The following is a 13,450-nucleotide window of genomic DNA, read 5'->3' on the forward strand; positions in this document are numbered from 1 at the left end:
ACATTATTAAAAAAAATGATTAGCACATTATTTCGACCTCGCAATTAAATAAAAAGAATTTAGCTAAGTACGAAAGTAAGAAAACAATGATGATTGGTCAGAAGTAGGGAAAAGGCGGGACCGAAGTTTTTGGGACATACCATGTGTCGTATATTAGGGGGTAAGGAGAAAAGCTTACGTAAATGATGCGAAATAGGTAGGACAGCAATGATACTTTTTGGTCAAAGAATAACAATAATTAAAAAGAATAAATAACCCCTGTCGTAATTGTGAAAATATTTTGTGAGGTTTGCGTTTTTCAGTTAAGGATCCGGTTGCTATAACACCCCCCGTCAATGACGGTGGAAAAAGGCAGACTGTGAAGTTTGCTAGAGTCGGCCACTCAGACCGGAAACCGAGTGATGTGGTCTTTAAAATAAAAGCATAACACTTCACTTTTCCCTGAAGGTTACAGTTCCAAAGTCACATTGGAATAATATTTAATAAATAATAAAAAATCATATATAAGATATAATATCCTATAAATACCTCAATTTAGGTTGAATCTGTTGATGCTATTATATCAAAACCAGGGACTTTATCTTAAAGTTTATTTTTTTATGATGAATCCTTTCTACTTTCCAGTAAGCATGATAAAGGAGTGTGTCAAAGAGGTTGATTTTAAATCTATAAACTCTATTTATTTTACTTTGGGTGATTTTGTCTTTAATTGAAATGAGATATTGTGGCATTATGTTACATATTACAATATCACTATGCAAGGACATAACCAATTTACAGTATTTGTTCCTAATCCAAAATCCCGTTGCAAAGAATGAACAAATCAAACGAGAAATTAATGTTGAAGTCGATGCACTGGATGGGTGAAATCAAATTTGTTAGAAGAGCCCAGAAGTGATGCTCAGTCACGTCCTGAAGATAAAATAACAGTTTATTTGTTTATGGTCGGGTAAGTTCAATATGTTCATGGATTTCCTTATGGTATGTGTCAAATATATCACTTCCACACCAATAACCTTTAAACAGATTTGATAAATGATGTACATGTTTTATGTATTTCACTGGTAGGTTGTGGATAGAAAGGGAGACTTAATTAATTATTAAAAAAATTACTAAACAGCTGGTGCTTTTATTCTGAAACTGTGGACCGGATGCGTGGTGTATTCCGTTGTCTCGCTTGACGCCGATCGGCTGCAGGGGATGCGAAACTAGGGAATCCGGATTTGAACTGTCTTACGTGTCATTCCCAGGGTTTCAGTCATTCGCAAATCTCCTGGAGACTTTAGCTGAACAAAAATCCCGTAAGTAAGTTTTCATCCTTCTTTCTTTTCACGCGAACTGCAGACAGGAGCAGCATGCTGTCTGTCTGTCGTTAAATGAAGACCTCAGTAAATTAGCTCTCTGAGCTAACACTGGCTAGCTACAATCACTGTATTTACATGTGTGTCAGAAAACATACAACAGTCCGTTTGTTCATCTCTTGGTTCAAAACTCACAGTTTATGATTTAACCATTGTTTTGTATTATTCCCGTGGATAAATAATGTTTTATCACCGTGTGGCTAAAACGGCTAATTTAGCTGTTGGCGATGTAACGAAAATGTACGTTAACTGGTTTAATCTGTGTGCCTTCCCTTTTTATTGTCGCCTCTGTGTTGATGCTATAATGTTGCTATCAACTTTCGAGGAATTAATTAACTCATGTGATCTGATTGCTCAAGTTTCTTTCTGTCATGGGATCACTGTTTGGTTTCGACCATCTGAATGGATTATTACAACTCAACAAACCTGACACCTGTTTTCAAACCGTGAATCCCCCAAAGACTCACCTGTCCCGCCCCCACTGAAACAAAACCCCTTATATATGATGGAGTGCAACTAGAAGATCCAGATTCACTTCTTAAGTGTCCTTTCACTCTGCACTTTTTTGTGTAGAAGTATTTCTATGAAAATGTTTATCACACATTTTATTTTAAGTCTGCCACAGTTCACTGCTACAATAATTCAACAATTAATACATTAGTTGATGAGGGGTCGACCAATATGACTTTTTCAGGGCCGAGACAGATTATCACTGTTCTAGGAGACCTATAACCGGTATTTTAAATCAATATTTGTCTATTTGGCTTTCAACATGACCTTAACAAAAAGGTTCAGGGAGCCATCAGCATAATTATGGAGTTGAAAATGTGGACAAAAAAATGAATTAAATAGTTCCCTGAAGTTTTATAAAGTTAAACTAAATCAAATAATGACACGAGAGTAGTGATTGCAGCCGGATCAGAGCCAACGTAGTGAATTTTAAAATTAGATCATTTTATTCATCTTTAAAAAATGACCAATATCCATAAAAATGATTAATATTGGCGCCGATAATCGGTCGACCCCTAAAAGTAATCCTCAAAAAAAATTATTCAGTAGCAAGTTTGACAATCAAGAAATTCTTCTCTGGTTGCAGCTTCCAATTTGAGGATTTGTTGCTTTATGTAATTTTAAATTGAATTTGTATGGGGTTTCCCCTCTTGAATAATAAGAAATTGTGATAGTTAAAAAGGGGGGAATGCGGCTGAACAAGTTTTACAACATGTAAATCAAACATTTGACACAAACAAGAATGCAAACTTTGCATTATAATATTGATGGGTTACGGATTCAAAGAGAAACCTGAATAAATTACTGGAGAAACTCATTCTCCCCAAAGAATAAACCCTTCCACTTTTAGACTCGCTACAAGCCCGGACTGATGAACCTGTAAGGGGATCCCGGGGCAGAAATCGATCCGTTGAACAACATTGAGTGTAGTGACCTTCCTGACGGTGTGTTGTCACAGTGACTCAGTTTTGGTAACATCTAGTCCCAGTTTGAGCATCTTATTTCTTGAAAAGCAAATACCCAGAGATCAATTAAAACCCGAAGGTTGTTTAACAAATCTGAGCGCTGTTTTGAAGATGTCTCCAAAATCTCTTCAAACCCTCTGGGTGGAAAAACATCCCGTCTTAACATCATATAACTGATAGTAAAATAACAATAAGCTTTGATCACTAGAGTTGAGCAAACAACCAAATAAAATGAGTTCTGTGCAACACTTTTTTTCTTGCAGTTTGTAATTAAGAATTTAGTTTCTGGAGGAAATTAGCACGACTTAAAACGTCGGACGTGATGAATGATCTTTTTACTGTCATATGATGTAACGTTGTCGACGCTCCGTCACTCACCTTGACTCTCTTCCTCCCGTTCAGGCTGGTTGCTGTCTCGCTGGTTGATGAGCCGTGGTCACCCTTGGTAACGGTTGCTAACGGCACAAGCATGAAGGCTTTGATCCTGGTCGGGGGCTACGGGACCCGGTTGCGACCGCTCACCTTGAGCGTCCCCAAACCGCTGGTGGATTTCTGCAACAAACCCATTCTGCTGCACCAGGTGGAGGCTCTGGTCAAGGTGCGGAGCGGGTCGCGTTCAGTGTTTGATGTTTGTGTTCGAGCCCGGCTGCCCTACTGTCCAGTCAGGAGGTTTAAAGTCCGACACACGGGCGGCTTTAACTTTACTGCGGACGCTTCTTTTTGCGTTTATTGAAGGATGTTATTTAATTGCTGTGTGTTTGTGTGTGCGTATGCATGCATGCATGCATGTGTGTGTGTGCAGGCCGGGGTGGACCATGTGATTCTGGCTGTGAGCTACATGTCAGACCTGCTGGAGAGAGAGATGAGAGTCCAGGAGGAGAGAGTACGTACAACAAACCATCTCACACACTGACACACTATGACAGCTCAGTAGATCATATTCTTAGAGAAGTTATTAATATGCCGAGTCTGCAGTATCCTGAATGTTTCACTATTTCCTCTGTAGCTTGGGATTCGTATCTCTCTGTCTCATGAGAAGGAGCCTCTGGGAACCGGTGAGTTTCTCTTCATTACAGACAGGAAACACTGCAAAAAAAACATGTTTGCACCACAAAAAAGTGTGTTTTAAAAGTGTGCAGTGATTGAAATAGTTAAAAAAAAAACTGTAACTGCAATGTAATATTGTTATAACAGGGGAATCCTTAAACACATGTTTATGTATGACCTGAACACAAAAGGTGGTAATAAATAAAATACAGACCAGAGAGTGGTGACTGCGGCTGCATCAGAGCCAAAGCGCATTTTAAAATTAAGAATTTAAAAGTGTAAGATCTATTAGGACAGAAAGCTTGATTTAATTTATAGAAACAACAAATGAACATGTGTGTTTGTGTGCAGCGGGGCCCCTGGCGTTGGCTCGAGACCTGCTCAGCGTCGACAACGAGCCTTTCTTCGTCCTCAACTCGGACGTCATCTGTGATTTTCCGTTCAAAGATCTGCTGCAGTTCCATCACAACCACGGCAAGGAGGGAACCATCGTGGTGAGACGGACGCAGACATTACAAAGTGTCTTTTAAAGTCTGGATTTTGGCAATTGTGAGCTGACTAGAGAATGAGAGTGAGAGAACAGGGTGGAATCTTTGAGAAATGTCCATCAGTGGAGGATTAGAGACCAGTGGCGATGGAGGAGGGTTTTATCTATGTTTAATTACCAGCTAGTGGATTAATTTTGTACTATATGTTAAATTCATTTTAGCCCATTGTGATTAAACATGGACTGATTTTAAAATTTTGTTTTGAATTTTTTCGTTTTGTTTTAACTAATCAATAATAATAATAATTCAGGTTGATTTTCAAATTCTGTTTTGGTGTGTGTCTGAAGGTAACACGGGTGGAGGAGCCCTCTAAATACGGCGTGGTGGTGTTTGAGGCGGACAGCGGAAGGATACATCGCTTTGTGGAGAAACCGCAGGTCTTCGTCTCCAACAAGATCAACGCTGGCATTTACATCTTCAATCCCAGCATGCTCAGCAGGATCCAGGTGACTGACACACACACGCACACACACACACACACACACAGATGTGCAGTGGAGTTTCACCATAAAACTTTGGTATTTATACATTATACTGGCATGTAATTAATTGTGTGTGTGTGTGTGTGTGTGTGTGTGTGTGTGTGTGTGTGTGTGTGTGTGTGTGTGTGTGTGTGTGTGTGTGTGTGTGTGTGTGTGTGTGTGTGTGTGTGTGTGTGTGTGTGTGTGTGTGTGTGTGTAGCTGAGACCAACATCTATAGAGAAAGAGATATTTCCTGTCATGGCAGAGGAGGGGCAGCTGTACACCATGGAGCTCCAAGGTAACATTACTACTACTGCAGTACTACAACACACAGCATTGTCTGAGCGCTCATGTTTTTTGACCAAACTGACTGTTCTAAATCGATTGTGCGCATTAAACAAACAGGATCAAATGTGTTGATGGGTGAGTTTTAGAGGAGCTGGGAGCAGGCTAGCTGTTACGAGAGGGTAATCTCAAAAAGCAGTGTATTTCTATTTCCCCCAAATGTTTTTCTTTCCCTTTTTTTATTTTTTATTTAAGTTTTAGTTAATTTATCATATTAACTTAATACAAAAATACAGATGTGATATAAAATTATTCACTATTAATTAATTATTCTTGGCTTCACACGTGTATGTATATATATATATATATATATATATATATATATATATATATATATATATATATATATATATATATATTATATATAGTTGTACATACACTTCCTGTCCACTAGGACCCCCTCTAAGGTGTAAGCCAGAGAATGTTAACATATTTGGCTAGTTTTGCTCTGGCTGTTACTGCTATTGATGATCTTCATGTACCCAGACATTCATTTTACTTGTACAAGAAAAAACAGTGATAACGTGAAGACTACTTTGTGGGAAGTTGACCCGTGTGCTCGCTCTGGTCTCACAGCTCACAGCTCTACCAGACGTAAGTGTTTGGGCCTTTTTCTTCACACCCCAGCTCGCCTAGTTCTGGAGAGGAAAGCGCTGGTAGAGAAGCACCGATACCGACCAAACATCTGAGACGCCATGTCCGGATGGAGACGGTTTCCAGATTTGTTTATTCAATCTTTATCCACAAAAAAAGGATGGTTCAGATAAATACTATGGTAGACCAGAACCAACCGTGATCCAAGTCTGGAATGGGTGCATCTCTAGATCCTCGTCCCTCTCTGGGAGCGATCAGCTCTGTGAAGCAGTGGAAACTTCTAGCTGAGCAGTTAAACCTCCCTCCCGTCCTGTAGTCCAGCCACGCCGACTGGTCTGAGTCACTGACTCCGGTCCAGGTCCTGCCGGCTTCGTTTCCCTCAGAGAACCTCGTGAATCTGGGGAAACGCTGAGCAGCTCCCAGCTGTTTAAACTTGTGATTTCCTGCAGAGGATTTACTGAAGCAGGTCCAGAGTTTTCAGGTCCTGAAAGCTGCCTTCAAATGTATGTTTATTGGAATCGAAGCTACAAACCTGCAGGCTGGTTCAGATTAAGCAATATTAAGTCAACTTAAGGCAACTTTTCCATTTTCTTTTCAACCAGCAGGTGAAGAGAAATAGTTCCAACTATTAAATTCTCATAATTGTATTTCTGCTTTAATTGTTTTGTTTTGGGTTGTAATTTTAACGTTTGGGCTTGTTATCTTCAGGGTTTTCATATGTATTTCTGGGGTTCCTGTTCTTAGACAGAGGGCAACAGTGAGGTGACAGGAAATGAGAGTGAGAAAGACACTGCAGTTTGTCTTCCACGCCAGAATTATTATAGGTAGCAATTTAAACGCATCATTATTCTGTAGCCGTTACACTCCACAACCAATAATGATGCGTTAAACCGAAGAAATAAATGATCTAATTATTTTATTTACTATGATGGGAAGCAGATGTAAGAAGGAAACGGTATATAAAACTCTGCAGGTTTGGCGTAATGTAAAATATGACCTGATCTTATATAAAAACCCCAGTATGGTTCTTTTAAAGACCGCTCAGTTCCTGCTGATCATGTGACCTTGTGCTTCAGTACCTCATCTGTTACATATCACAAGGCAACCCTTGGTTTTGTGTCTTTGTTTCCATGGTAACTAACTAACTACCATGGCAACACTGTCTGTATCTCTGCATGCTGTTCGTTTTGTCCGTCTGCAGGTTTCTGGATGGACATCGGTCAACCTAAAGACTTCCTGACAGGGATGTGTATGTACCTCCAGTCGCTACGGCAACACACTCCCGAGAGGCTACGCACAGGGCCCGGTTTCCTAGGCAACGTTCTGGTGGTGAGTGCAGCTCGTCGGCGCTACATGTGAAAGAAACCGTGCTCAACGATAATCCTCCGCTATCGCTCTGCAGGACCCGACGGCGCAGATTGGGGAAAACTGCACCATCGGCCCGAATGTCACCATCGGCGCCGGCGTGGTCGTGGAGGACGGCGTGAGGATAAAACGCTGCACGGTACTGAAGGGAGCACGGGTCCGATCGCACTCCTGGCTGGAGAGCTGCATCGTGGGGTGGAGCTCCTCGGTTGGCCAGTGGGTGAGTACAGGACGGAGGTCAACTGTCTGAACGGACCAATCCGGTCGCACCTCTACGTCGATGTTGTTAAAGCAATGAAACCCAGCACTCTTTAATTCCATGATGATCAACGGCCAGTGTTTTAGTTAAACGACGACCAAATGGAGGTGATGTCATTTCAGGGAGCAACATTGTGGCGTTTACTTTCCTTTTGTTTCCAACGTTTACTCTCAGAGCGGCTGATAACAGCAGGGAGGTGCGCCGGCTACACTGTTAGTGACGCGGCATCAGGCTAAAGTCATTTAATGGAAGCTGGTGGCATGAAGCTACAAACTGACGGCAAATGTTTGTCTGGCGTGATGCGCCACGAATCAAAGGTTGAGCTGGTCTCAATTTTTTTCAGAGCAGATTTGATGAGCGTGCCAGGTGTAATAACACTCAATAACCACTGAATAAGTCAAGAAATTATACTTTTATTAGATTGAAATTGAATTGCTTGTCCAAACTGTTAGACCAGGTTTATTATTGTCTTGGTTCAAACAATATTTTGAGCTTCCTGTGATTCTATTGGTCCAGTCCTCTTTCTATTATCAGACACTACCTTGAAATATTACCATTTAATGCTTGTTTTTGTGCATGTCTATCTGTTGCTCTCTCTCTCTCTCTCTCTCTCTGTCTGTCTCTCCCTCTCTCCCTCCCCCCCCTCTCATATTGGATATGTACTGTAGATGCATATTATATCATTTGTGATCATCTCTGGGTGAATCTGTGTCGTCAGGTTCGCATGGAGAACGTGACGGTGTTGGGGGAGGATGTGATCGTGAACGACGAGCTTTACCTGAACGGCGCCAACGTCTTGCCTCACAAATCCATCACCGAGTCGGTCCCGGAGCCAAGGATCATCATGTAGCGGCAAGCGGAGGAGGGAAAGCCCAGCGCCTTATTACATGAACTCGACTAAACACCCAAAACGAACGAACAGACGGGTGGAGGAGAGGGGGGGACGAGAAGTTCTTCTTCTTCTTTTTAATTAATTTGGACTTGTTTTTTTTTTTTTTAGCCCTGCTTGGCTGCAGCATCGATAAACGGCAGATGAATGAATTTTCAAAAAGCGGCCTGGAAGGTTTACACTTCTGTCAGAGCTGCAGGTAAAACGTCCAACGCTAATGTCCTGAATGTGGCTGATGGGGAAATAAGAGAGAGACGGTTGACGTGGGCCGGTTGTCTGTCGGATGGTGGAGGGACTAATGTGAAGTGTATTCAAAGGGAGCGGGTTGGAGAGCACAATGTAAACACTGCTGTTTAGATTCACTATGCATTTACTTTGTCTGGACGGCTACACAGATCAGGCACCGAAGGACCATACTATGCTAAAATCATGAGCTATCTGATCTGACATATTCAAGTCAATGCAGTATTTGTTATATTTAGTTAATGGTTCTAATTAAAGCTGCCTTCATTCGCTTGGGGACAGCAGAACAAGCTGTAAAAACAATGACGAACATCTTATCGCCATACAGTTAATTATTTACACATCCAGCTGACGTGGAGGGAACATTATCGTCATCATTTTGAGTTCCCTTTGTGTCCGGATGAATGCAATTTGATCAATTTTTATACAAAAATGTTGATTAGTGCAGTTTTAATCATTTATAGAGCAGGTGTCAAGTGTGTCTCGTTGCCTTGCCGAACTTGACACGTTTGCCATTGTTTTTAATCGGGAAAACCGTGCGCTTCAATGCCAAACCGGTTACTGGTCTGTGAAAAGTGAACAAAAATGTAGCACTAACTGCAGTGTATTTACAGACATCGGAGTCAGGTTGCATCTGGGACATTCTACCTTGAAATCACATATTTTTTCATTCATGTTTGGTTTGTCATAGAGTACCATACACCCTCTGAAGATCCTGCTGTTAAGTTACTCCTAAGAGACAGTTTATCAGGAAATAAGTAGAATTTGGATCATTTTGATCTCATTGTCCAAAAAAAGATCGTAAGTTTGATCAATCTCGATCGTTAAATGAATTTATAACCGTACATTACACACCAGCAAACAAAATAAAATGTATCCATTGTCCCAAAGGTGGTGCTAGAGTTCTGGTAATGTCCTGGAAATTGTATGCCCTGGTTTGCAGGCCATTTTAGAACATTTCAGCAACGTAGCTCAGCTTTCATCAGTCGTAGCTGAACTTTAAAACCCTGAACTCAGTTAGTTAAAGCTAGCACGTTAACATGCAACTAAGGGATGTTCCTATCCTCTGTTCACTCAAAAATGAACTCTCAATATTGACATTATGGAATCTACGATTCCCCGTCAACGGAGCTTATCCCAACAAACTGCTACTGATAACCCGTGATCTCTGTTGTCTACGTTCATGTCCTTGTTGCTGCAGCAGGTAGAACTGAACCTCGCGCTTCCCTTTTTGTGGACGAAGCTCCTCATTGACAGGTGATGAACGTGCAAACATTAAGCATGTTAGTTTGCCGTTTTAGCATTTATCGGAAGCTGAGACTGTTGGGAATTCAGTCGTTGGTTTTAAAGTCACAAATGGACTTTTTGGAAACTGGAAACTTGATGTCGGTCCAGATACTCAAAACTGATCTCTGAACAGATTGCAGAAGTTCACTGTGTAATGCAGTTGGTGATAACTGACTTTGACTGTGTCTGAATGAATGAAGTCAATCCTTGTAATGAAGTCTTTAAAAAAACAAAAAAAAAAGAGAGAATAATATAATCTACTGACCACATTCACATCTTGTCTCATCTCTTCTTTTTGTGTGTGACTCATTCTACAGATAACGATCCCTTTACTGGTCATGGTTAGATTCACTCTGCCTGAGGAGGAAGGAGTATGCTGTAGAAGCAGATCTTTGACCACAAAATAATTTGTGTTAATTTGTGTCACTCGCCGACAGGGGGAGGGGCTTACCTCCGTGTAGACGCCGACAAGCTTTCATCCATTAAGGCTGAAACAACCACTATTGCTGCTTTGTACGTGTTGTGAATTCCCAGATACGCTGGGAAATCTGATGTTATGAGTTTATGACATCATCCCGAGGTGCTCAGTGAATTTCACTGAGCTGTATTCACTGTGAATAGCGAGACACACATCGGCTGGTTTACTACAGCACTTAAGTTATAATAAAAGATGCCGAAATAACAACGTAATGATGATGATTAGTGAAAAAGTCATGGTTTGTTAGGTCTGTGCAGAACAAGCAAACGACTTTTAAAATGCTTGTTTTCTGAATAGAGTCTGGGTCTATCGGAGGTAGGCTATGTTAAAACTAGCTGCTCCATCAACACTTAAAATAACGTCATGGCAGAAACCTTGTTGTTTGTACTGTAGAAAGTCTCTGGTTTCTCTACATGGAATGATGCAAATTTCACCAGCCCGCTGTTGGCCTCATTTTCTTGAACCAGTGTAACGTTGGCATAGAAGCAATTGGTAAGCTAGCTGGCTAACTAGCCAGCGGCTAAAACAAGTCAAATTTAACAACACAATACTTTGCCAAATAAGTGACAACTTTGCTAGGATCCTTTTCTGTGACAGTGTTGCGTTGAAGCATGGCTAGCTCAGTAGCCTGCCGTCCGCTGGTTGGCTTGCTGGTTCTGCCATGCTTTCATGCTGCACTGGTTACAGAAGCACTGTTAGCTGCTAGTCGCCCCGGCTCAGTCGTCACAATGCTGAGAGCTGTGTGGAGCTCTGAATTCTGTAATGAGCACGTTTAAATTCTCATGCTCAAAAATCACAACACATTTTAACCTGAAACCATTTTTTAAAATTCTTTATTAGATTTATAATCATAATATAATAGTTGAAGACTGAGAAGTGAGAACATAATCAATAATGGACATTTTCATATCACCCCCCCCCCCCCCCAGAAAAAAGACAAAACAAAGGATGTCTATTATATAGATATCTGATATAATTGTATACACACACACACACATTTATATATATATATATATATATATGTGTGTGTGTGTGTGTGTGTGTGTGTGTGTGTGTGTGTGTGTGTATACAATTATATCAGCAAATATTCAGTATTGGATTTATAACAAAAAAACTCATGAAATCGCATAAAGCATTTTTTATTTCACATCAAATGGCAAATATTCAGTGTCAGAGAAGAACCCTAACACTCACAGTACATTTTCTGACATAATTAAGGTTGAGATCGTCCCTGTTCAATCATATTCAGATTTTTGTTTCATATTAAATTCTTGAACATGTTTAATATCACAGGCACTGAGTAGCTTCCTCGACCTTAATATGATACAAAGCATGCTCAGCACATGCATTTAAAAAGTAGGCTGTAAGTCTGTTGATACAGAGAGCTCCATTGGTAATATCTCCAATGGGCTTACATTTGTGGTGCCGAAGAGTGGAAACAATGTTTCAGTGAATTTGTGTGTGAAGGTGTGTATGTGTGTGTTCGTATCAAGATCATAGAATGACAGTTTTCCTTTGTCAAAGTCTAGATGAACTCTGATCCTCTGGAGCTTCTCCGCTGACAGAACTTCATGTGAGGATGGTGGAGAAGTTGCTCCGTACTTTCCATCACGGAGATATATTTGCCAATAAGCAGATAGTATTGGTCCCTTTCGTAAAACAGACTGCTCTACCACACCCAGGCCCCAAATATGATCGTTTCTAACCTTAAAGTCCCAGCTGTGAGTTCCAGAGTTAAATCCCTCAGATCCCAGGACAATAGGAAAGGTATCAAACCTCTCTGGGTTTTCAGGAAGCTTCTGTCTCTCTCCACATCTCACGCTGGTCAGATCTTCAGACAGAATGAGTTCTGGATGAGCAGAGTTAGGATCCAGAATCACAGGAGTGTAGGAGACCACATCCTTCATCTTGGTCCAGATGTTGAAGGTCAGGTTGCCCAGGTGTTTGGCCTGGTCTATCAGAGCTCCTGAGACCAGCTGTGGATCCTCCAGCAGGGGGTGCTGCTGGACTCGTTCCACTGCAGCCTTGGAGTTCTGCAGGAATGAAACATCTTCAGCTCTCAGCTCCTCCTCTGTGGCTCTGATTGTGTCTGAAAGAGCTGCTGTCTCTCTGCTCAGAGCCTCTATCTTCTCCTTCATCATCTGACTCTTCTGCTCCTCTTCCTCCCTCAGAGCAGAGATCCTGGCCTCCTCTTCCTCTTCTAGAAACTGGTGGAGCTTCTTAAACTGCTTCCTAATCAGCCTCTCTGTCTGCTGGGCCTGGACCTTAATGTGTTCTGCTGTTTGATCACAGTTTCCTTCAACTTGTTCAAAGACCTTCAGTTTCTCCTTCAAGGGCTTCAGGGATTTCTGGAGCTCCTCTTTGTGATCCTCTACAGCTTCATCGATGGGTCTGAATCTGTGGTTGTTGTGTGTTTTTGAATCTCTGCAGACGACACAAACAGGCTGCTGATGGTCCAGACAGAAGAGTCTGAGTTTCTCAGAGTGCAGACTGCAGAGAGGCTCTGAAGCTTTCTGGTCTCTCTCCAGTAAGAAGGTCTCACACAGGTTTTTCAAAACCAGGTTACAAGAAGGCGCTTCCTTTGATGATCTTCTCTTACAAATTGGACACTCCTGTATTTGTTTTTCAGTCCACCAGTTCTTCAGACAGACTTTGCAGAAGCTGTGGCTACACGACAGGACGACAGGATCCTTGAAGATGTCGTGGCAGACAGAACAGCAGAGATCCTCCTCTGATCGGGAAGCCATTTGGTGTCAGAGTGAAAGTGAGAGTAGACACAGTTGATCTGTGGTCTGTCTTTCTGTCTGTCTCTCTCTCTGTGTCTCTCTGTCTCTCTCTCTCTCTTTATATGTGGAATCAGCAGCAGATTGAAGTCCCAGTATTCCAGTACTCCAGTAATCCCAGTCTTACTTGTGTTCCCAGTGTGTCGTCCGTTCTCTGACTTCTCTCCGTGGAATTTGATGTGAGGACAAAGTGCAGCAGTGTCATGTGACGTGCATCATGTGATGTCCAAAGGAGTGGGTGTGTCTAGTGCGTGAACACATCTTTAGAGATAGCCTAACTTCTTATTGAGTTGTCGCCATGCAGCAACCACCAG

The 13,450-nt window shown here is 41.6% G+C and overlaps 2 protein-coding genes across 3 annotated transcripts; one reads left to right on the plus strand and one right to left on the minus strand.

The window, feature by feature from the left end:
- The first annotated feature begins 1,175 nt into the window (after positions 1-1,175).
- On the plus strand, positions 1,176-10,092 carry gmppb (GDP-mannose pyrophosphorylase B). Of its 2 annotated transcripts, none has more exons than XM_084038281.1 (10): positions 1,176-1,301; positions 3,239-3,434; positions 3,639-3,719; positions 3,843-3,891; positions 4,235-4,377; positions 4,719-4,877; positions 5,113-5,191; positions 7,034-7,161; positions 7,235-7,417; positions 8,175-10,092. In XM_084038281.1, the coding sequence occupies exons 2-10, from the start codon at positions 3,306-3,308 to the stop codon at positions 8,304-8,306; spliced, it is 1,083 nt and encodes a 360-aa protein (XP_083894407.1). In that variant the 5' UTR covers positions 1,176-1,301; positions 3,239-3,305; the 3' UTR covers positions 8,307-10,092. The 2 variants fall into 2 exon arrangements, with proteins under 2 accessions (XP_083894407.1, XP_083894408.1); XM_084038282.1 differs by having other exon boundaries at positions 1,204-1,305.
- A 1,416-nt stretch (positions 10,093-11,508) lies between these two features.
- Positions 11,509-13,450, minus strand: LOC311025074 (nuclear factor 7, ovary-like). The gene has a single exon (XM_084027774.1). The coding sequence runs from the start codon at positions 13,098-13,100 to the stop codon at positions 11,703-11,705; it is 1,398 nt and encodes a 465-aa protein (XP_083883900.1). The 5' UTR covers positions 13,101-13,450; the 3' UTR covers positions 11,509-11,702.

The sequence above is a fragment of the Eutrigla gurnardus genome (genome assembly GCF_963514095.1).
Source record: "Eutrigla gurnardus genome assembly, chromosome: 2".
In the NCBI taxonomy this organism is placed as follows: Eukaryota; Metazoa; Chordata; class Actinopteri; order Perciformes; family Triglidae; genus Eutrigla; species Eutrigla gurnardus.

Coding starts and splice junctions, on each gene's coding strand:
- gmppb (XM_084038281.1), top strand. CDS start 3,306: ATGAAGGCTTTGATCCTGGTCGGGGGCTACGGGACCCGGTTGCGACCG. Junction 3,435..3,638: donor AGGTGGAGGCTCTGGTCAAG/GTGCGGAGCGGG, acceptor GTGTGTGTGCAG/GCCGGGGTGGACCATGTGAT. Junction 3,892..4,234: donor GAAGGAGCCTCTGGGAACCG/GTGAGTTTCTCT, acceptor GTTTGTGTGCAG/CGGGGCCCCTGGCGTTGGCT.
- LOC311025074 (XM_084027774.1), bottom strand. CDS start 13,100: ATGGCTTCCCGATCAGAGGAGGATCTCTGCTGTTCTGTCTGCCACGAC.